Source organism: Sinohyriopsis cumingii, chromosome 15 (assembly GCF_028554795.1).
Source record: "Sinohyriopsis cumingii isolate HCF-2022 chromosome 15, ASM2855479v2, whole genome shotgun sequence".
Classification (NCBI taxonomy): Eukaryota; Metazoa; Mollusca; class Bivalvia; order Unionida; family Unionidae; genus Sinohyriopsis; species Sinohyriopsis cumingii.
In genome coordinates, this window is record NC_142975.1 from 37129110 (window position 1) to 37155095 (window position 25986).

General features: G+C 34.5%; 1 protein-coding gene across 2 annotated transcripts in view; it reads left to right on the plus strand.

Moving 5' to 3' along the window:
* The window catches only part of LOC149781621 (uncharacterized), a 133876-nt gene that overhangs the window by 83742 nt on the left and 24148 nt on the right, over window positions 1–25986 (plus strand). For both annotated transcript variants that reach the window (XM_089935666.1, XM_089935667.1), the window contains exons 12-21: window positions 682–835; window positions 1201–1306; window positions 4506–4590; window positions 7952–8019; window positions 10635–10718; window positions 12415–12518; window positions 15484–15575; window positions 15846–15910; window positions 19115–19204; window positions 22547–23180. In XM_089935666.1, coding sequence (XP_089791792.1) covers window positions 682–835; window positions 1201–1306; window positions 4506–4590; window positions 7952–8019; window positions 10635–10718; window positions 12415–12518; window positions 15484–15575; window positions 15846–15910; window positions 19115–19204; window positions 22547–23180 — 1482 coding nt within the window. The remainder of the gene's footprint in view (window positions 1–681; window positions 836–1200; window positions 1307–4505; window positions 4591–7951; window positions 8020–10634; window positions 10719–12414; window positions 12519–15483; window positions 15576–15845; window positions 15911–19114; window positions 19205–22546; window positions 23181–25986) is intronic.

Genomic DNA, 25986 nt, shown 5'->3' on the forward strand with positions numbered 1-25986 from the left:
CCAATAATCTGTATGTTTGTGTTTTCTGTATGGCAGTAATCTGTATGTTTGTGTTTTCTGTATGCCAGTAATCTGTATGTTTTTGTTCTTTCTGTATATCATTAACCTGTTTTGTGCTTTCTTTATGCCAGTAATCTATATGTTTTTGTTCTTTCTGTATATCAGTAACCTGTTTGTGCTTTCTTTATGCCAGTAATCTATATGTTTTTGTTCTTTCTGTATATCAGTAACCTGTTTTGTGCTTTGTGTATATCAGTAACCTGTTTTGTGCTTTCTGTATATCAGTAACCTGTTTTGTGCTTTGTGTATATCAGTAACCTGTTTTATGCTTTCTGTATATCAGTAACCTGTGCTTTCTGTATATCAGTAACCTGTTTTGTGCTTTCTCAGTAATTTGTATGTATTTGTTCTTTCTACATGTCAGTAATCAAAGTTTTTGTGCTTTTCTGTATGTCTATAATATAGATTTTTGTTCCATCTGCATGTCAGTAATCTATATATTTTTTGTACTTTATGTGTCAGTAATCTATATATTTTTGTGCTTTCTTTATGTTTGTAATATATGTTTTGTGCTGCTAAATATGAAGAATTTGTGTTTGTGCTTTATATATTGTCAGTAATCTGTTTGGTTTTGAGTTTTGTATATTTCAGTAATCTCTATGTTTTTCTATAATATATCAGTAATCCAGCTCAAAGGAACACCATTTAGAGGCAAACCAATTCGATTTAGAACGAAGAATGGAGACTGGATTGTGACAGAGACTGAGTGGTCAAGTTTCATCAACCCTTGGTCCAAGAAAGTGGAATTTATCATTGGACAGCATACAGTTATCAAGTAAGCCTTGCAGTAGATTTTATTACCTTTTCTTTTATCAGCCAGTTGTTTTGTTCTGTTTTTTACTGCTTTCAAGAAATTGTGGAGATTTTGTGCCACACTTGAAATGTGGTAGGGTCATGACGTTACCCTTGTTTGTCTGTATGTCTGTTGGGTAAGTTTTTATGTTTCATTCAATTTGTTTAGAGCTGGTTTGTGACAGTCTGCATTTCTAGTTGTTCCGATACTTGACACAGTTGAGTTACTAAATACAGTTAATACTCATGGTGGATACTCCTGGTTGAAATGGTGATGATGATTTTGAAAATGATGATGACAACAACATTTAAAATTAAAGTAAAAGAAGTTTTATTCATTTATTTCAGAGGACCACAGAACCTTAATGTATTTCAGGAGGCTCCACATCCCCGTGAACCTCCCTCAGAGCAAACTCTGAAGTTTTGTCAGATGATAAAGGACCTTCTACAGCAGGTACGTCACATACAGAAGCCTGACTTTTTAATGAAAGTCAAAATCACTTTTGGTATATGTCACACCATGCCTATTTGAATTATTTTCAGGTACACATGTGTTGTGTTGTTGTGGGGTTTAACGCCATTTTTCAGCACGATAGGCTATACATGGCGGCCAGTATTAATGGTGGAGGAAGAACCCGGAAAACCCTGGAAAGAACCACCGACCCACGAGAAGCTACTGGCAAGCTTTCTCACATGCCCACATTGGCTGAATCTTAGACTCGAACCGCCGCAGACAGAGGTGAGATGGCAGTGATCCGTAACGAAGAGCGCTTTAGACCACTCGGCCACTCGGGGCCCCCAGGTACACATTGTGAAAGAAAGTAGGAAATTTCCAAATTTAAGCAGATTCAGTATTTTCTAAAAAATTTCATCTTGAACTTTCTGTGTAACTTCCAGTTTTCCTATCCATTTTTTGGAATGGGGCTTTTTAGTTGCAAAACTTTTGAGCATGTAAGTCAAGTGTAAGATCATAATCCCCAATTGAAGTAAGATAATTATGGTGTATCTTTTTCATCAACATTTGGCATGGTGTCAATGTGTGTATTCAGACGGTAACATTATTGATGCATCAGTATGTCATTGAATCATTTCATCCCCATCTCATTGGTATTTTAGCTGCTGAAGTTCAGAATAAATTAGAAATATCGGATAAATGTTGAGAAATGTTTAAAACTAGCTGTGATGTTTCTGGGTGATGTTTGTTACTTTAATGATTCAGTCTTGTCAGAAACCTTAAAATCTAAGTGATTTAGGAATCCTGGAACATTTTATAGTGCAGTGGACCTTACAGCTTACACCAAAAGTCCAGACCAAAAAGTCCAACATTGGCATTAAAAAAATGCTAATGCTTCCTCCATTGGGAAGGTACTAATTAATGGTTGATTTATGTGCATCAGATTCATGTAACAAATTGCATTGTATGCTGCTTAAAGAATTTAGCATGAAGTTAGATTTATTCAAGTTCACTGTCAAATAACATAAATGTTTGAGTCTTTTTTTACATATCTGCCCATCCAGTACATGATATTGATTTATAAAACACTAATTGAAAGGTAATTGATATGACACTATGTTATAACACTTACAAGTGAATGGTCTGTGAAAAATGAATCATGCAAACATAAACAATGTAATCATCTTCTGAACATTGATAGATATGTTAGTGGGAGGAATTAAGCTCTTCTTAATATGTTCATAACTGATCAAAACTAATGAACATGACCTGATCATCATTCATGGATATGATGTCATAATTTGTTTTATGATCTGATCCTAATACATTTACATGATGTCATAATTTGTGGACATGGTCTGATCATAAGTCATGGACATGATGTCATAACTAATGGACATGATCTGATCATCATTCATGGACATGATGTCATAATTTGTTTTATGATCTGATCCTAATACATTTACATGATGTCATAATTTGTGGACATGGTCTGATCATAAGTCATGGACATGATGTCATAACTCATGGACATGATCTGATCATCATTCATGGACATGATGTCATAATTTGTTTTATGATCTGATCCTAATACATTTACATGATGTCATAATTTGTGGACATGGTCTGATCATAAGTCATGGACATGATGTCATAACTCATGGACATGATCTGATCATCATTCATGGACATGATGTCATAATTTGTTTTATGATCTGATCCTAATACATTTACATGATGTCATAATTTGTGGACATGGTCTGATCATAAGTCATGGACATGATGTCATAACTCATGGACATGATCTGATCATTGTTCATGGACATGATGTCATAATTTGTTTTATGATCTGATCCTAATACATTTACATGATGTCATAATTTGTGGACATGGTCTGACCATAAGTCATGGACATGATGTCATAACTAATGGACGTGATCTGATCATCATTCATGGACATGATGTCATAATTTGTTTTATGATCTGATCCTAATACATTTACATGATATCATAATTTGTGAACATGGTCTGACCATAAGTCATGGACATGATGTCATAACTAATGGACATGATCTGATCATCATTCGTGGACATGATGTCATAATCTGTTTTATGATCTGATCCTAATACATTTACATGATGTTATAATTTGTGGATATGGTCTGATCATAAGTCATGGACATGATGTCATAACTCATGGACATGATCTGATCATCATTCATGGACGTGATGTCATAATTTGTTTTATGATCTGATCCTAATACGTTTACATGATGTCATAATTTGTGGACATGGTCTTATCATAATTTGTGGACATGATGTCATAACTCATGAACATATTCTGATCATATTTCATGGACATGATATCATAACTCATGGACATGTTCTCATCATAATTGATAAACATGACCTTGTCATAAATGATAGACATGACCTGATCATAACTAATGGATATTGATATAATCATAATTCATGGGCATGATCTAATCATAACTAATGGACATGATCTAATCATAATTCATGGGCATGATCTAATCATAATTCATGGGCATGATCTAATCATAACTAATGGGCATGATCTAATCATAATTCATGGGCATGATCTAATCATAATTCATGGGCATGATCTGATCATAACTCATGGACATGGTCTAATCATAACTAATGGACATGGTCTGATCATAATTCATGGACATGATCTGATCATAACTAATGGACATGATCTAATCATAATTCATGGACATGATCTGATCATAACTAATGGACATGATCTAATCATAATTCATGGACATGATCTGATCATAATTCATGGGCATGATCTGATCATAACTAATGGACATGGTCTGATGATAACTAATGGACATGGTCTAATCATAACTGATGGACATGGTCTGATCATAATTCATGGACATGATCTGATCATAACTAATGGACATGATCTAATCATATTCATGGACATGGTCTGATCATAATTCATGGACATGGTCTAATCATAACTAATGGACATGGTCTGATCATAATTCATGGACATGATCTGATCATAACTGATGGACATGGCCTGATCATAATTCATGGACATGATCTGATCATAACTAATGGACATTATGTGATCATAGCTCATGGACATAGTCTGATGATAATTCATGGAAATGACTTGATCATAACTCAGGATATGATGATGAATTCTTTTCTTCTTCAGCCACTGGATACTGTTGACTTCAGCAGGTGTAAGAAGACTGAGAAAACATCAAGTTTGAGAAAGGAAAAGAATGTTGCAATTCTTGGTATGTATTCTGTAAGACACTCGGCAAAGATTTTAAAATAATTATAAGTAGTTTATATAATTAGCTAATTCACAGATTCGGCCAATGTGGGTACGTGAGAAAGCTTGCCAGTAGCTTCTTGTGGGTCAGTGGTTCCTTCCGGGGGTTCTCTCGGGTTCTTCCTCCACCATTAGTACTGGCCGCAATGTATAGACTATTGTGTGCTGAAAAATGGTGTTAAACACTACAACAACAACAACAAATCACCCTATTGAAAATTATTAGGGGATAATGCAGTATGCCAGTCATTCAGACTTTGCATGTCTGTTGTCAGGTTTTAGCAGTTTTGCTCTGGCAAGATCAGACCTTCAGTAAGCGAATTCTTTTTGATTCACTTGGTTTCCTGGTTGTAATTATTCTAATATGAGTTCATCTCTAAGACAATAAGTTGGTTTCCTGACTGTAATTATTCTAATATGAATTCATTAATAAGCCAGTAATTGGTTTCCTGTTTGTATTATTCTAATATGAATTCATCTTTAAGCCAGTAACTTGGTTTCTTTGTTGTCATTACTCTAATATGAATTCATCTGTAAGCCAATAACTTGGTTTCTTTGTTGTAATTATTCTAATATGAATTCATTTAAAAAACAATAACTTGGTTTCTTGCTTGTAATTATTTTAATATAAATTCATCTATAAGGCAGTAATTTGGAGAATTTTCATATTTTAGTGATTTTCTCTACTTGCTGAAAAAAGAAGTTAAGAAGTTACTTGCCCTTGCCCTTCGAATTTCATTTAGGAATCGGCTTCAGAGCTGCACACATCTGACTGGAGAAGAATCTGAAAAAAAAAAAACATGTTCATCCCATCCCTCAATCTCTTCCACTGCTTCTGCCACTTGCAAGTTAAAATGAACAAGTGGGATTTTCAAAAACTGAACGTCCCAAGATAATTGTTACTGAAAAAAATAGATAAAATATATGCTTTATGAAACTAATAAGTAGGATTTCCATAGGAAGGAGAGATAAGTTTTTGGGACTGGAAGTTCACAAGGGAAAACAACTTCAGGATCTGGTGCCATAGTGTAAAAAAAATGATTTCAGATTTAGATTTACAGTTTCACTGGTGCAGGTTAAATTCCTACCATCTGATCAACACAGGTCAGTTACCATGGTGTGTCCTTTAGACAATGCATTCTGGCACCTGATTATTCAATAATTTGACATCAGCCAGTAAGATGTCAGACATTTTAATTTTACCTAAGATTTAGCGTGAGAATTATGTATTACCAGTGCTTGGTTATTTCCTAACTTTGGAGTAACTATTATCAATCAAACAACTTCATGTCAACATACTGGATTTTTCTGGTTACAAATGATTTGCAAGAAAATGTTCATTAAAAGCTCAATAAAAAATTCTGTTTTATGCCTTTGAATGGGAAGTATAATGTTTCCATCCATATCATACATCCCACCTATCACAGATTTTGTTTGCACTCAAAAACTTTTGAATATATCCAATGATTGAATTAAAATTTGGATCAAGCCATTAGAATTAAAAAAATCAAGGTCAGTATTCAACATTTTCCCCAAATGTTTAACAAATTTTTGATCACTGTTGACTCAGGACTTTGCTTTCCATTCCATATTACCAAGAGCATCTTTGTTGCATTTCTTGTTTATGTCCCTTCCATGTCATTGGGGGGGGGGAGTCCACAGTGTTTGACTTGGAAATTTTCCATTGATTATTGTACCAGATTTGCTTCAGTTGGATCCTATTGGCAGAGATATTCATTCCAGATGGAAATATTTCTGGCTGCATCATGTTCTTAACAGACTAATTTATCTTTAAGGAATGTGATGATTTTTTTATATAGATTTCAAACATTTTAATTTAAATTAAATGTGTTATTTTTTACATTAAGAAATTCTATCTCGGGTTTAGTTTGAAGGTCCACCTACAGTTGTGAAACTACATGGCAATTCTGGAATATCACAGATATTACAGCCATGCTCAGGTCGTTTGAACTAATGTTGTAAAGCACTTAGAGCTTCTAAAGATTAGACGCTATACAAAGTCCTCATTATTATTATTATTATTATTATTATTATTATTATTATTATTATAGTGAAACCACTCAAATGATGCCTTTTCCACATTGAAAGCTTTTTAAAACCTTAAATTTGATTACTGGTTAATATTTGTATTAATGTTGATTTGCTCATACAATCAGGAAGAATGTGTTACATAACAGGTGACTGTAGGTAGCTTTGGCTGCTTTGTCACATTGGTATTAAGGGTAATAAAGCAGCCAAAGCTACCTACAGTCACCTGTTTCTGTAAGGAAGATTACATATATGGACTTCAGATTGGTATATTCTCTATACTTGGCCAGACACGTTGACTGAAAACTCCACCAACAATTTTCTTGACTTGGAAAAATATGTAGACTGAAATCTCCACCAACAATTCCCTATACCTGGCCAAAGATATAGATTGAAAACTCCTCAAACGAGTTTCAGAACATCAGAGCCATCATCGGAGAGGGTCATGCTTCACAGACTTGAGGTGGCATTCTGCCAGACACACATAGGACTCGTATACCAGACTGGTGCATGCTTCCTGAATGATGAACCTCAACTATTGACAGAAGAACACATTCTTGCTGAGTGTATTGACTTCACTCGTTGAGGCAGAAGTTTTTTTTTATGTCAGTGAAGAAAGACTAAAGAAAATCTATTTTTTATGAATGTGGTTTATACAACAAGTTTGACTCGTTATTTTTCTTAAATGTTTTTGTCTGATTCAGTGTGCTTATATTCCAAAGGTGTCTTTGCATATCTTTACTTTAACATTTTCAGAATCTTAACTTTTAATTGGCACCAAATAGCTAGTTGTGTGCTGATGTGCCATTAGACCATGTAGTTACATGTTCATCTTTGATTTTCATAATTTGCTGACAATATTTAAAATGGCCTTTGTTTGTCATAGAACTTTGCTTTTCAGTTGCATGATTTTGGAAGGGGATTCTGTGATACATTGACTTGTATGTAGGTTTTTACCACAGAGAAAATGCCAGTAGCTTCTCGTGGGTCGGTGGTTCTTCCTGGGGTTTGCTGGGTTCTTCCTCCACCATTAATACTGGCCGCCATGCATAGCCTATCGTGTGCTGAAAAATGGCGTTAAACCCCACAACAACAACAACAACCACAGAGAAAATGAGAGAAAGGCTTAGTTAATATAATTTCATTGAACTATAAAAATGACTAGTCAGGTTCAGATAGAATCAGTTTTTATGGTCACATTTTCATATTAATATTAGTGCTACTTTAGTTATTCTTAATATTAGTATAGCTAATTACATACATTTCCTGTTCAGATGAACCAATGGAGACAACTGAAGACGAATCCAGTTTTACGAAGGATGGCAGGGGTAACAAATATGAGGTTGGTAAAGCTTAACCCACCTTCTGTTATTGTACAAGTTGACTTGATACTTGATATGGATAAATGGGCTTCAAAAGTGTGTGTGTGTGGGTGTGTGTGTAAAAAATACAAATCATGTTGCAAATAACAATCCTTTCAAGTGTCAGGGATTGATTAAGATAAATCCAATAAACTGACAACGAACAGTGCAAAACTAGTATCTAACTAGCCTGCACGCTTTCAACTCTTAAAGAGTCTTTTTCAAAGGCAAATATAAAACATAGACAAGATAAACAAATAAAACAGAAAAACCATTGTATTTGCAAAACTTTACATGGCTGTTCCTTCAGGAATGATGACCGTTCTGGTGGCCTGGTAGTTAGAGCATTCGCCTCGGATGCAGAAGGTCATGGGTTCGATCCCCAACCAAGTCAAACCAAAGACTTACAAAAATAGTACTAACAGCTGCCTCGCTTGGCACTCAGCATTAAGAGGTTAGTGTTAGGGCTGGTTGGCCTGGTGTCAGGATAATGTGACTAGGTGGGACATCATGCTACAGGTCTGCAGCATGATGCCCCAGTGCTAGACATCACTATAAACTGCCACATTGCAGACACCATAGCGATATGACTGAAAAATTGGTAAAGCTACATTAAAAATCCAAATACATCACACATTTTCAGGAATGAAACCTTTAAATTTATTATGCTTCATCAAGTTTATTTCAACTTGTTTACTGACCTAGAAATCGATGAGCCATAACAAAATCTGTTATTTTATGTAAATTTATGCAAGCACAAATTATATCTCGGATATTTACTTGTTATAGTAGTAATTATAGGGTGGGGCCCCGAGTGGCCGAGTGGTCTAAAGCGCTGTCCGTTATGGATCACTACCATCTCACCTCTGCGTGGTTTCGAGTCTCGGATTCAGCCAATATGGGTATGTGAGAAAGCTTGCCAGTAGCTTCTCGTGGGTCGGTGGTTCTTTCCGGAGTTTTCCTGGGTTCTTCCTCCACCATTAATACTGGCCACCATGTATAGCCTATCGTGTGCTGAAAAATGGCGTTAAACACTACAGCAGCAACAAGTAATTATAGGTTATTTAAGCAAATTTAGAGAATTATTTAAAAGAAAATGTGTCAGCTGCAAAAGATAATTTTATTTGTACATGACTGTCTTTTTCTAGTCTTCTTGGTTTAAACCACTTGGTTTCAGTGTTCTAAGGCAGCATATCCAGTAAGATTCTTTTTCTTTCCTGGTTTCGGAATTCTAGTTGGGGTTGTGAGCAATTAATATCCTCCCCTGGCCACACTTTCAGTGATATAACACTTTTTGCAATTGCACACTCAGGTTGATTTGCAAATATCCAGTCAGTGATTATCCCTTTACCTCATGCAAGCGCTTTTGGATGCCTCTACTCCATTCACATGGAAGTGCCTTTGGATGCCTCTACGTGATTCGCATACAAGCACTTTTGATGCCTCTACACCATTCTCATGGAAGCACCTTTTGATGCCTGCTGTAAACATCAGCCATTTTGAGTGGGTTTTCGTAGCATCACCTTCAGGGAAGAACTCCTATTAGATACTACATTCACGGCTGTGAATGACCACTATGTCAGATCTCGTGGTTGCTGTTTATGGTCTGGTCGAAATCTGCTATTTAAAGTAACTGGATCGTATTCTCCACTCTCCAAAATGGAGATAGTGGATTTTGTTCAGTTCTTGCTGAGTTTTCATGATTAGAATCACAACTATGAAAGTTTCAATAACGTAGATAAAGGTTCTGATATTGATGTAGGCAGCAACTAGTATTTATAAATTATCAAATTCAGATGATTTAGTGATGTAGAAGCAAACAAAGAACTTGTAAATTTGTACTATGATTTCTACGGTTGGTCACTTGGCTTCACAAACTTGACGGGGAACGAGTTCTCTCAAGATTTTAAAGCACATGAAAGATTCTTCCGTGAAAAATGATTACACAGCTATAACAATCGGACTTTACTCTTACATTTTTCCATACATAATAGATGTGTACCAAAAATGTAAAATGGTTAAAATTGCTGTTAAACATAACATACACAACCTGCTTATCAGTTAACAGGCAGGCCTATGTGTATGGAGTCAAACAAGTAACAGGTGTTCTATTTATAGTGCACTACAATGAGTAACTTCGCTACATGTATATCGAAGAGCTAAAAAGCCATACACTTTATGAGGTAAAGGGTTAAACAGAATTCATTAGACTGGTTTCCTTTTACGTTACCACCTTTAGTGTTTTCTGTCTAATACTTGACCCTCCTCAGTAATTAAGGAAAAGCAGAAGTAACTAGTGATGGTCTCATACAGACACAGCAAGTTGTTAAAACCTGTACAGACCAAAGATTAGAATGCAACCTCTCTTTGTGGTCCTCTGGGGGTGGAACAGTTTTGTCTGTTAAGGGAGGTAAATGAAAGAGATGTCCTTGAATGGAAGGTAATTGTTATGGAGTGTTGAAATCTAGATGAAAAATGTAACAAGGACCGTACTTACGCAGTGTGAAATTGGAATATAATGAAAAATAGACAAAAGTTTATGTTTAATAGCAGCTTTCACAGTAAGTAACAGTGTTTATTTATATTCTCACTACAGACTACCAAGTTCATGACCACACATCAAGTATGGCGAAGCAGACCTAACCAAATAAGAAAGGAGCACTTGAGAAACACAAATGATGTAAATAACAAAGACTTCACTGCACAAACATTGCAATTCATTTCAGTGACTTTGGTTTTTCTTTTCTAGGAAGAGTTTCCGTTGTCTTTCCTGAACTAAGTGACCATGATGTCCATTATTCATTATTAAGAAGAATATTTTATGACCATGCCAATTCTTCCAGCATTTTTATATATATTACAGTTGCAAACTTCAGCACAGGACTCTTAAAACAGACATACTACTTGGAATAAATTTGTCAATGAAGATAGCAAGGAAAGAAATGATCCCATGATAAGTTGGAAAGTTGTCCTATATGGATTATTAGCAAAGGTCGAAGGATAGCAAATTCTTTTCCTTTAGATTTTTTTTAGTCTTGTCTTCAGCATTCTTGGAGACTGTACCCCCTTATGCAGCAATAAACTATCATTTATTTTTCATGCAAGTTTACCAGGGGAAATTGAAAGTCCCTTGATGGTAAGAAAGGTTGAAGGTCTGGGTCAAATGAGTGGTGAATAGGTTTGCAGCAGAAATTGGAATCAAGGCAAAATAATGAATTTCGTTTTCTTTCTGGAATAAGAGATGTCACTTAGGTCTTAATCTAATAAAGAGTTTACCCTGCTATTAAAGTACTGATATCATAAAGTCCCCTTTTGCCTACATAAGATAAATTCCTGTGTGTATTTATTGTGGAACTTAACACGATGATTTACCATATGTAGAGAGTTAGGGAATTTGTAGATAATTGTGTATTATGCTACAGCATTCCTAATCGCTTCATAATAAAATCACAGCTGTATTATTTATGACCATTATTTTTTGTCATGTTGAGACATTTAACTTTAAAGACTTGAAACACATTTTACTGTTTGTTGTTACATGAATATCAACAGTCTCTTCTTCCAGTACAGAGGCAAATTTTATTCAGTAAAACCCGGCATAATCTCTGATAATCTGCAGAAGTAATCGATTTTCACACACATATTTTGGTAAGATATGCTTTGCTACTAGTCACATGTCAACACTAACAAAAGATAATACTTTTTAAAAAGTACAGTCCCACATGACATGTACTTAAATTGACCTAGACTTTGGTCAGCATGAGAAAATTATTGTCTTGCTGAGGCTACCAAATGGGAATATAAAAACAACTTTAGACCACTCACATTGATACAGTAACTTAAGTGTTGTAAAAATCTTGTTATTTAATCTCATTTAAAAGACCTCCATTTTTTTTCTGCAACCTGACATGACTGAATTATTATGTTTATTGTGCAGTAGAAATGCCATTTATTTTTGGAAACAAAACTGCTCATTTTTGGTGCTTCGGATGCACAATCATTGTTCTGCAATAGATTTTGTTGACTACACCCTGATATCCTGAGACCCAGTTGTGTAGACGATTTTTTGACACCCTGACAGAATCAAGATAACTGGGTTTGACTATACCTGTTCTGTATTATTCTTCTAAGGATGGGGGATGATGCAAATTAGGTCTCAATAGAAAATGATAAAGAAAAGATACAAAGAACTTGGAAAAGAATAAATAAGAAACATACAGTAATATTTCCTTCACAATCCACCTTTTGAGGCATGGTTGGATTAGTCCAGCCAGTGGGATTACAGTATGTTTTAGAAGGAGATTCTTTAATTTTCTGTAATTTTAGATTCCTTCAGAATACAGTGTTGAAAGTTCTTTGAAATCCTCATTTTGCAGGCTGACCAATGTCATCTACCAGAACATGTTTCTCCAAAAGTATTTGATGACACATCAAAATCTATGGCTTATGACCAGCTCAACTACACAAATAACATTAAAAGGTAAGTCTCCAAGACTCGGGTAGAATCATGATGTTTTTTGCAGATAATGACATGTACAAGTACACATTTATGATGGCACATGTGACTCAAGCATAAATATTTTATGTAAAGAGATCATATACTGACCCAGAAGAAGGGTGGTCAGCTTAATATTTATGTTAACCATGCACTACACAGAAATTCTAAGATGCGATTGTAGATAGTGCTCAGATTGATTTGGCTTCTAAGGAGTATTAAAAAAAATGCTAATACAATTTACTGTGTTGCTTGTGACAGAGTGAGATTCTCTGTTTCTACTTTGTTTACAGCAGGAATCTCGTTTAATAAATTCTGTATTATACCTATGTTGTAAAATTGCATTATTTCAGATCTCATTTGACTGTGTGTCACTTTTCCAGTGCTTACAACTTCCATGAAGTCTTGGGCATGTGTGTCACTTTTCCAGTGGTTACAACCTTCCTGTGGGCTTGGGGATGTGTGTCACTTTTTCAACAGGTACAACCTCCATGCAGGCTTGGGGATTTAGAATAGGTCCAGTGGGCTCACCTGCATGCCATAAAAGAGGACTAATGGAGGCAGGATGAAGCAGATGTGGATTTGAACTAGTGGACTAATGAAGGCAGCAGCAAGTGGTTGCAGGTTCAAACCCTATCAGATCAGCTTGGGTTGGATACTATGGTGTGATCTTGTGCAAGGCACTTTACTCCACTCGACTCGGTACTAAAAAGCCATAAACATCATTTACAGCAGTGTTGTAGTGATCAGGAGCATCAAGACATTGCATTAAAGTTGAGAAAGCCATCTTGGTGTACTTTATAGTGGTGTTTGCAGTCAAGAATAGCAATGGCAGGCCCAGCCCTAAGGCAAGGCGAACAAGGAAACTGCCTTGCGCCCCATGCTCATTGCTTACTGCCTTATGCCCCTCATGCTACCTTGGGCCCCGCACTTCCTAGGGCTGGGCCTGAGCAACGGCATTTGATACAGCCACATGTTTTATTTAGTACAACCAAAGTAATAACAGCACGGCAGATGATTAGTCAATAAACTATTGACTTCACAGGATACAAGGAGCTAAGCAAGTGACAAAATGATATTGTCATTCAGAAAATATAAAACAGTATTTCCAACTGATGAAAAGTGATGACTGATCGGTTGTGATCTAATCTCACCTGATTGCCAGTAGCTACTTTCTTCTAACTGGACTGCAATATAAAGGAGCCAAGGTGTCATTACTGGAGAATTGTGGACATTCATTAGCATGACACAAGTAGAGCTGAACCTGTCTTTATGATAATCACTCGTGAATGATCGAGTTTTCTGATTTTTTTAAAATTGATATTTTTACATAGGTATTCAAGCATAAAATAGAATGCATAATATGATGTACATTTTTTTGTTCTCCTCTTTGTTGAATATATGTCTTCATGTAAGGATCATTACGTAGAAAATTAAAGGGGCGAATCAACCTTGTTACTAATTTCCCACAAAAATAATAGCTAAATGAATATCTAAAAACTCATTAAATTTGCACAGGTTGAAGGTCAAAGACTCATTATAAAATACAGTGTATGACAAAAATGTTTTAGATCAGATTGTTTTTTCATATGATAAAACCTTTACAACTGATTTATCACTAAGTTAGAATAAATAAATGAATTAAATTTTTAAAAATAATCTTTTGATTTTCATTATTAAGCAAGAGTCACAGCTGTATCAGTTTACATTTGATCTTTCCCAAATTTCATAGCGCTATGATATGCCTTCGTAAATGCTGATACCATAAAACACTGATCACATCATTTGGAACTGTGCAGATACCATCTAAAGAATAGCAGAATGGTTCATAAAGTTGGATAGTTTTCCAATATAACTCGAGTAATGCATCTAAAATATTAAATATAGAATTACTTTATATGGTGTCATCAGGCAAGTTGTCTCGGAGAAGACATGGACTTTAGTATTGGCTTGATTACATTTTTATGACTGACACTCTTCATGTCGTACCAGGTGACTGTTTGAGGTAGACTTGAGACTGAAAGGATGCAGGTTAAAATCCTACCATCAGATCAACTTGGGTCAGCTGTCCATATATAAATTACTTGTGTTGCTGTTTGGTGAAATAGTGTTATTTACTCATGCAAATTTGATATTTGACAAATCAGAAAGTGTACCTTTTACATTGACAGTTTTGATTGAATCATTTATCTATGTAGTGAGTTTACGTTTACTTGCCATATCTTCTCCCCTCTGTGTATTTCATGTCTTGTAAAAAAGTAATTATGCATGATTTCTTTCCTTTAAATCTATATAAAAAAAAACGGAATCAACATCTGGATAACAAGAACATAAATTTTTTATAGCTATATTTCATTTAAACCTATGTAAGGAAGGAAGAATTCATTTATAATCATTTTCTGAAGATATGGTGTTTAACATTTTTTCTGCTTTATCTTCCATATAATTTTAATTTTTTTCTATTGAAGGTCCCCTTATTCACCCCCTTTTACCCAGGTAGGTTAAAATGGAATAGTCCAAAGATTATATGGACATAAATAAATGTCAAACTAAAGGTATTTTATGTAGCAGAAATAATGTTTAATGTTTGTCAAAGAGAAAACAACATTATAGATGTAAAATATGCTCTTCTCGCAATAAACCTGTTCTTTAACAAGTACTACCTCCGTTTATATAAATTCTGTATGTAGTGGGCTTGGAATGTATCCCTTATTAAGTTCAGGGTTGGCATGCTGAAAAGTACAAGCTAAAAATCAAATAAGGTAATATTTATCACAAGACTAGTAAAGAAACATCTATTTTGCTGGGTTAGTTGATAAGCTTCTTTTCAGAAAGTACAATAATAAAGATTCAACTGAGGATAAAAGGTCACGGTCAAATGCCAACGGTATGTGGGAGTTACATTTATCACTAGTCCAATAAATACATCTTTGTTGTCAATATTTTTCAGGTTTTTGCTGAGCCAGCCAAGAAGTTTCTCCCCTAAAAGTGACTTAAACAAAGACTCCAGTGAAGGGTATGATGAAGAGGAGTATCAAGATGGTAAGCTGTATAAATAATAATGAAAATGGAACTTTATAGAAGTTATGACAGATGACCTCTCTCTCTCTCTCCCTCTCTCTCTCTCTCTCTCTCTCTCCCAGGATATTTGAAAAAAATAGAACAACTCAGAAATTGTCTGAAATGCAATAATTCTATACTACCTTACATTATTGTCTTGGAAATATTTTTTAATAAACTCAGGTTTATATTGAATTTTTGTACATATTAAAATTGCTTGATTTACAAATTTTGTGGTTTGTATTTCAATAGCTGATCCAGAATTTGAAGTGGACATATCTGTGCTGAAACCTCCTAGCTTTGGTAGCAGCACAAAGGTAAACTATGATTACAGGTTTTCTTTCCATGTTTCTCTCCTGTTTGTTAGCTGATTAAACATTTACCAAGTTTTCTTGCCATGCAGTTGAACCTGTTTTTCATGATGATCATAAAACAGTTATAAGATTTTATCGTTGTTCATTCTGTTTCCTTGTCTTGTGCTTGTTGATGTGACTGATATTTTGTTACAATGAACGATCCACATTTCCTGCTTGTTGGCATGACTGATACACTGATATTTATTTCCTGTTTATTGATGTGACTGATACACTGTTACAGAATTCAAATTTATATTTCCTGTTTGTTTATGTGACTGATACACTATTACAAATTTCAGATCCACAATTATTTCCTGTTTGTCTTGAAATTGAACTTGTTTTACACATGTCTACAGATTAAACTAAGTTATGAAGTTGTCTCTGTGCTTATCTTTTACTTGCTAACACATGCCACTTTTTAAGCTTTATTGCACATGTCTGCTTACTGAACGGATTTTCTTCTTCTTTTGCCCAATGTACCCTCAGCATGCTGTAAGAGGCAGTCATTGATGGCAACCTTTTATATGGGATGGCTACCATGATGATGTGTATAGCATTTGCATGGAAACAGGAATGATTGTGTGTATACCGTAATTCATGTATTTTTTGGTACCCTTTAATTTTTTGTACATAATTCAGTTATCAAAATAATAATTCATTAAATATATCATAATTTTTCATACATATCACACTGTATTTTTCGAAAAAATCCATTAAATTATCAGACATAAAATTTCTACCAAGAAGATTTACGTTTGCAAAAAAAGATTGAAATTAGCGTATTGCCATTTTGTTTTTACAGAAATTAATATTTAATTGTTGGTAAGAAAATACAATGATTGACGAATAAGCATGGGTGCCCACAGCACAAGTTAAGGGCCTCATGTGCCACCCACCCACTCCGAAATTTCAAAACTCTTAGTAAATATTAGCTTTAGTTTCAGACTGCTTACTATACTAGCTCTCCTAGCCGTGATTGACTGCCCCCGCCCCCCCCACAAAAAATCCTGTCGGCGCCCATGTGCATAAGTTCTCTTATTGTCATTACAATATCTGCTGGTGTTTATTAACAAATGGACAAAGGACTTCACATACCATACCTTTAAATATTATCATTAATTAGTTCTCCTTATTAAGTTCGTCACCATAACAAAACACCATGTGCATTTTAAAATGAGTTCAGAAGATCTTTGATGATTTCTTATCCAACAAAAATTACATCTCAGTATATGCTAAAGTGAAGACCACAGACCATTGGTCAACTTGTCATATTGTTTCATTATAATCATACAAACATAAAATATGAAAACAGTCATTTTCTGTGGTAATTATGAAAGGTATGACTCCATTAAATCGATTCATATATACACATATACTATCTTTTAAGTACTTGTTCTGTTTTGACTTGGATATAATTTACATTTATTGCAAATATATTCGACAGTATACCCCACTATTATCTTTATTGGCGAGTTCAAATAACAAATAATGCATATGATCGCTTGTTCTTATAGCAGCTACTGTATTGACAATGGCTTCAATAGCACATTGACAGATTTTCATTTCCCTAAAGAGAGCTTCATTTCCCTACTGGCAGCCTTGCTGATTTGACCTCTTCTGTCAATTCTTGCATTCAATCTGGTTTCAACTGGAATAACCCAAAGTGCTAAGCATGTTTAATTACTGTGTAAATAACACTGCATAGCCATGTAGTTGTCGTGACGATGTACTTTGTAGTTAAAACAAGAATGGTTGATTTAGCGGTGATCTTTTGATAATGGAATATAGTAGGGTCGTAATACATGAGGATTATCACAGTCATCAGGTAAGTCTTTTTTTCACTTTGGAAACGCTACCAATAAAACCACCCTGAATAAGTATGATCTTATACACTGACAAAATTTTGTTTCATCTCTCTCTCTCACACACGTTTTAATGTGCGCAAGCGCGCACATTAAAACGTGATTTCAAGTTCATTATTTTTTATTGCAATTTGATAATGAAATTATTGTTAATGTAAAAATACAAGTTGCACTTAATTTCTTGACAATATGGTCTCATATCGTTGCATACAATTTACCAATAAATAATACCTGTAACTAATACATGTTCAAACCATCTTAATTATTTTGCCAACATTACACAACATAACAGCTACATATACTCTAAATGCTGACGAGCTTGCACACTGAGACATAACCCTCTCTCTGTCTCTATCTCTCTCTCTCTTGTTCACTAATAATAACAAAAATCTTTTTGAGTACTTTTATTTTTATTTTAATTAGAATCTTGAGTTGAGAGCAGAATGACAGAAAATATACATTTACTTTGTACGTTTATACAGTTAGATTGTCAAGTAGGGTGTGTTCCATAGAACTTGTTCAGGTATGATCCCTTTATTTTTCATACATGGTCAGTACCACAAAATGATAATTATTTATTTTACATATAATTTTTCATACACTGAAATTAATAATTATTTTCATGTCTAGGAAATATAACTTGAAATACAGTAGTATTTGCATGGAAATAGCAATGATTGTGTGTATAGTATTTGCATGGAATTAGGAATGATTGTGTTTTCAGTATTTACATGGAAATAGGAATGATTGTGCGTATAGTATTTGCATGGAAGTAGGAACGTTTGTGTATATAGCATTTGCATGGAAATAGGAATGATTGTGTGTATAGTATTTGCATGGAAATAGGAATGTTCGTGTATATAGTATTTGCATGGAAATAGGAATGATTGTGTGTATAGTATTTGCATGGAAATAGGAAATATATCTCGTCTTAGAATAGTCACTGTAGTAATAGTATTTCACATGGATTTATTACCAGTATCTAAATTATCAAGTGAACATCATGTTTTTGGAATATGTATTGTCACCTTCATGTTACACCTGTTATTGTATGAATTGTTTCTAAGACAGAGTAGGACTGGTATTAATTAATTTTATTAATTGACCTATATATCTGCCATGATTCTTGATAAAGAAGTTATGTGATTGATGCTTTTAGAGATTGTATGTTTTCCATAATCAGAAATTTAGCATTTTCTTCTTTTAATTGTTTGACATGTTTGAAGAAAGAAAAAAAAAACATTCAGAAAAAGTTCAGTATTTCAGATAACATCATCAGTTAATATAGTGTTCCTTCATTTAGCACAAGCCAAGATTCAGCAACATGGTACACAAAAAATATGCCGGTAAACTGTTCAACTTTACAGGAAAAGAGCAACTTTACCATAACCAAGTATGTGAAAATGACATTGTCCTTGAAAAAATTATTAAAATGTATCCAATTATAATCAGTGGGTGATCGGTTATGATGAACTAGATCTTTCCATTTCAGCTCACTCTTAATGCTAATTATTTCTTCAAGAGAATATTTGCCACCATTTACTGACTGGAAAACATTGTTAATATCATTAAGGTTGTAGCAACATTCTTTGGGAATTTACGTACATCGTTTACTGACAGAAACTACTGACATACTGGTACAGTGAAAAGGTACCAAGGTACATACCACCAGAAACAAATACCACACTAAACTCTTAACACCAATAATGCCATGCACAGATAAACTTATGTTCTGTTTTATCTATTTTTATGCTACACATATATCTCACGGCACACATAATTATATACTACATATTCTTTTTGACTCGGAAGGATATTTCTCACCCATGTGACAGGAAAATATAGCTGTTTTGCTAACCTTATTTTTCTTATCTCACTATGGTTATTTCAGTCCAGTTGTCTCAGTCTTGGTGTACACGTGCTAGGAACTACTTTTAAAAAGAAGAAAGCCTTGTTCTTCTCTGCTGTATCTGACAGTGTTTTTATAGAATCAAACAAGATTCCAAGAATATCATGAATTAGATATCTCCTTTCAGTCACCAAACATTATGTTAGAGCTGTGTACTTTGGTTACCATAGAATTTTACAAATTAGAACTGATTAAAGTTAAAAGTTATCCTTATAAAATATCTTATTTATTGTCATTTTTATATGACATCCATTGATTAAATGTGATAATGTGATAATAATATCAAATGATTTTATGTTTCTATTTTCTCATGCGTAGAACTTGTGTACATAGAGTCATCTGGTCACCCCACTGGCTTCATTAACACATTTGGATTCTTGCATGTTTATCATACTCATATTAATGCATATTTACAAAATATAGCATGTCGTTTGATATGCTGAAGATGCAGTACTTGTAACATGTAACAATTATAACTTCTGCTTTGATAATTATTCCAATTCCCGTAAAAGATCATAAGACCTGATCTGTATTAAAAGAAGTGAGGCGGTAATATTACCTGATCAATACTGTATATATTGAATCTTAAAATATTTGCCTTAATGTGCAGTATATTAAATAAAAGCATGAGGCTGGAGACATTCTTGGCACGATACTTGCAACACATGACAATTATAACATTTTACTTGATTTCTTTTCTTCTTTCACAACCCCTTTACTGGGATTTCCTTTCTTGGTGCAAATCCCAGCATAGATTCTATTAATCTCACTCAAGCGTATGGCATGTCTACTCTCTGTTACTAAGATTAGTTTGTATTATAATAATAAGTAGTTTTGCATATCCGCTATTGGCATTTTGGCTTTGAACAAATCTGGTAATTAAAAGGGACACAACTCGGTCTTAAATCTTACAAAGTGATTCTAAAAGGTGATTGCTTAAACATATTCTTTCATACCCTTAATGAATTTGTAATCCGGTCTTCATTAGGTGGTAAATATAATAAAGATTCATGAATATTTTTTTAACATTTGGATTAGATCTTTTTGAGGTACCTGTTCAAAATGGTCGTTCTAATTTCCCCCATCAAAGTTCCCATATAAATGTCCTGTATATAACTGTCACCTGCCTTTGTTGATCAGTATCTAGATCATTCATAGCCAACCACTGTTTCACCGTGCCTTAAACAGTCGCTAGAACATATCTACTTTGATTGTTCAGTCACTGCAATTTGCTTCATGAGGTCATACATTTTCTAGATAAAGGAAAATTATGTGAGCCAATGTACAGACATTTCTTATCTCATTTGCACTCTTAACTCCAGTGTCATTGACTGTGCAAAAAGATGTCAATGTGTCAAATTCGACATGAATTCAGTTTTGTCATTAGGGTACAGGGTCAAAGCAATTCATTTGCTGAACAAAATAGTTGCGGTGTCACAGCAGAAATGAAGTCACATTTTGTGTTAGTGTGACAAGTATAGTTAGATATCTTCATTTATTTGTCACTGAATTAAAGCTACCTCTGAAGAAAAAAGAGTTTTTGAGAAGAGACTTGAATTACATTCATTTTCATTAGGGCCAGAGTTCATTAAATATTCAAAAGGTAGGTGAAGTTTTATTTCATGGGTAACACTGAATTGCCATGTACAGCTTCTTTTGATTCTCTTTCTGTCATTTGTACTATGAAGAATTGTTGGCACACATCTAGATCTCACTGATCAACAAGAACAACAACAAATAAAAGAAAGGAAAGAGAAAAGCAAAACTTTAATTTTTATTAAACTTGCAAGTTTTATTTTTGTTTGTATAACTGTAAATTTTGAGAAAGTCTTCACAGATAAGGCAGAAGCAACAACTTATTGTTTCCTGTAGCATGTGATTATATAGAAATGAGGCTGACTCTGTACAGATGTTACTGTGATCTTGGCAATTTTCATACAATGTAATTGGCTGAAAACAATTAATCTGTTAATTAGCTTGTGTTATCGTATCAAAGAACTGTTAAGTTTCCAACATAGATATAGCTTAGTGGTAGAGTAAGCTTTTAAATTGGCTGTAACAGAAGCATGTGACTCTTTTTTTATCTTTGAATAGAAGAATTATATTTATAATGATTACAATATGAAAGTAAAAATAAACTCTTATACATTAATTTCACTTCACTGTACGTCTTCCATTGGTTCATTGTTTTGTAGTGGGGTTTTTACCATTAGACATTTTCCAGCATTTGCATTGATCAAAATTTCATGATGCATTATTTTTTCATCTACAAAATATTATTGTTAAAAAAGTTTTGCTGAAAATATTATTAACATTTGTGAATTTGGTGATTCCAAATTAATGCTCACTAACTGTCGTATTCAGCAATAAAATTAGCAATATAGTGGGATTTCATTTACTGATTTTGATCACAATTTTTAATTGTTAAGCAAATAAGAGCCCACCTTTAGCCTTTTTTATAAGAAAAAAATGGGGTTCTCAGCTGCCTTTGCATTGTAAGTCTTTTGATGAGTTATCAGTCATCAGAAATGAGAGAGAGGTGTCCCTTGTTGGCCAGGGATCATTCTGTGAGGAAGCTTTAATATCGAGCACATTTTTTGGTCTCATAAAAGTCTGTACCAATCTCCTCCTTCATAATGGTTTTAAAGGGAATCATACCAATGACCTCTGACCTGAATTATATGGAGGGGAATGTTAAACTGAGGTATACTGCAAGAAGGCTGAGTTGTGGTGTTTCATTAAAGCTCAAATGGAGTACTGTATATAATGATGTCCTAGTGTTACTTCTAACGCTGATTTCTTCTATAATGTTTGTCTTTTTTGCAGGTGTTGGTTTCGGAACAAGAACATCATGAGGATCCATCAGCAAGTCCTCGACATATTGATGAAAATACATTAGAGGAGGGTCTACCCAAAGACCTGAAGCAGCCATCTACTTCAGCATCAAATGTGCCCATGGTGGACTATCCAGTAAAGGTTACCTTGACGCGCGAAATACTTTGGAAGCATACCAAGTTACAGGAGGAATTGTATGTTGCCGAAGCAAAACAAGATCGCAGTTTATTTGGTTTGCACACTGACAGATCAGATATTTTCAGCAATCGTATTCAGAGGAAGAAGCGCACTCGCTCACCAGATAATAGTAGTTTCATACGTAATCAGATTGTTGAAAAAATTCCAAGACTTTGTAAGGAAAAGACGTTTGTAAATGTTCTACATCCACCATTTCCATTAGATGTTAATCCATCAGGGGATTCTACAAATGGAAACATTATTCCCACTCATCCAGCTGTTATTGGTATGACTCTGCCTGTGTATCCATTTGTTAAAATGGCTGATCTCATGCAGCCCAACAGGAACATTAATGTGTCGACACCAATCTCACCCTCTTCTACATCAGCGTCAGCATCCAATAATAATGGTTCTGGCAGTGTGGAATGGCCATATTATCCTGTCTCAGGTAATAAAAGTTTTCTTTGTATGCAAGACAAAAGTATTGACCTCTGTAAAACACACCTATATTATTCACACAACTTCCATTTGTATGTACTCCCTACTGATTTAAAAAAAAAACAAGTAGCCTCAAGGTTATACAAATGCATGATATTTAGTTATTTCATTCATCAATTTTTATCATTTCTAACCTGATAGTCACCGGGGGGGTCCCAAACACTGTCAGTTTGTTGGCATTTTGAATCAGACAAGAGTTTTTTTAGCAACACAGTTGCCATATTTGCACGGGCAGGTCACTGTTTTCAACAGATGAAATGTAGTTCACCATTAATCTCAATAATACAGCTTTTGGAGTTGCATCTCTTTGAATGCATGTGTACAAGAGTTCCTTTTTTTTATTTGTTCAGTTTGTTTTAGAAATGTTAAAACTAGACATTGCAAATACTGGATGCAGATGACGCAGATTTTTCTGAAATGGACTATTCTAGAATTCAGTCAAGGACACTGAGCAGTCTATCTAGTTGTTTAGATCAAGAGCTTTGTTTAGTTTTGAAATGCAAAAACGTTGACATGGTGGGGGGGGGGCTTTTTTATCTCTCTTACTGTCCATTCATTCTTTGATGTAGATCCAATAATATACAAGTATAGTTGTATTCTTTTTATGTACAAATTATTACATTTATAACATTATTACAGATGTTACAAAATATGATATTACAGGTGTTCTCATTTAGAAATTATTCATCAATTTGTGAAAAATGATGGGTGATGATGATGATTTATGTTTATCCTCTTTAACATGCAGAAGTTATTTTCAGATTTTGTTGTGAAGAAGCTTGATGAATCAGCCAAATAATTAATGTGAATACCATTAGAAAATTGGTGGTGTTCTTGTAAAAACATGGCATGGAGATGCACCTGCTCTCGGAGCACTTAGTTGCACTAGCTGACACTGTACATATTTACTGATAATAGATCCTTGTTCAGATAAGCCCAACACATACGGTGAATCAGATGCACAAAAGCTTGTAATGTTGTCACTTTTCTCACAAGTGCTTACTTTATTGATGTGCACAGGTTCTGACCACCCAGCCAATTTCTGGTCTTTTACTGTTTAAGTCATTCTTCTTTACAATTTACAAGTAGTTTTGCTCTGTTGATGGTGGTACTAAAGTTTAATTTTAAGTGGAACTGTAGAGCACACTTTTTGTTGTTGTTCTAGGATTTAACGCCATTTTTCAGCACAAAATAGGCTATACATGGCGGCCAGTATAACTGGTGGAGAAAACCCTGGAAAACCCCGGGAAGAACCACTGACCCATGAGAAGCTACTGGCAGGCTTTCCCACTTACCCATGTTAGCCAAGCCTTGGACTTGAACCCACACAGACAGAGGTGAGATGGCAGTGATCCGGAACAGTGAGTGCTTTAGGCCACTCGGGGCCCCAGCACACTTTTTGAACATACTGCCTTTTTATGATCATTTTTCCTATTCTTGCAGGTTGTCTAATCTTACAGTGTTGATTATTTGCAATCCAAATAGATAATTAATCCTTCTGCAAGTTATTTATAGTTTTATTATTAGCGAGTGTTTATACTCGTAACAAATTCTTTCACCAATGTTTCAACACTATGTCCTTTACTTAAAAAAAAGAAAAGAAAATAATGAACCAAAAGAAAATTTAGCCAATGCATTGAAACTCACCCACAACCAAAAATTTTTAGGACCAAATGTGTATGTTGTTTTGACAAGTTTTTTAAGTTCACATATGTTTTTGCAGATGTGAAAAATGTCCATTTCTGAATGCTTATGTGACGAAAGGTAGGGAGAGAGAGAATGCAGTTATGAGAGCAACATTGAGTGTGTAAGAGTGCACCAATGTAAGAAAGCTGTTATGTTTTTAATTTTAAATAATGAAGAATTATGTGAACAATTAATGTTCCTACCAAAATCACATCCTGTCACATGAGGAATGAGATACGGTACTTTTATAACTTTGCTATAGGTCCATTAGAATTATGAATGAGACTCCAAAATGTTTCAATACTCCACAATGTACCACACTGTATAATTCAAAATGTTTCAGTACTCCACAATGTACCACACTGTATAATTCAAAATGTTTCAATACTCCACAATGTACCACACTGTATAATTCATAATGTTCACAGCTCATGAGCCTGGCTTGAAGAAGGCATGGAGCATTTTCAGTTGCTTCTTAATCATTCTCTAACTAATGTTGCGGCTTGTGTTAAGGACTCCAGTTTTTGTGCCTTAGTAAAAAAACAGTCATCCTTAGCAATTACATAGCTTTTCAATTTCTTTATATGATCTAAAACTTCAGAGTATGTCATGTCACTGCCAGTATGTCATATCACTGCCAGTATGTCATATCACTGCCAGTATGCCATATCACTGCCAGGTAGTTCAGATCATACATTCTCATTTTAATATTCCTTGCTTTCATCATCAGCTTGACGGCTTTTGTGAAATAATGAGACAAGTTCACTCTCCCAGTCCTTCGAATAATCCTCAAGACTATATTAGGTACTCATTGTAAATGCCCTGTTGTAATTCACAAGCCAGTCATACCAATTGAATATCATCCTCGTCATCTTCACTGACATTGCCATTGTCCGCACTAATAAGGTAGTCAGCAAAGGACTTCTTGATTGTACCAGGCATTGTCTCTGAACAGGCTTTTAAACTCCAGTGGATAGCATCCAACAAAGTAATTTGCTTACAGAGTTCACTAACTCTGTCCACAAAAACAAAGCAAGAATGCTTGTGGGCAAAAAGAGGGAGTGGAAAGC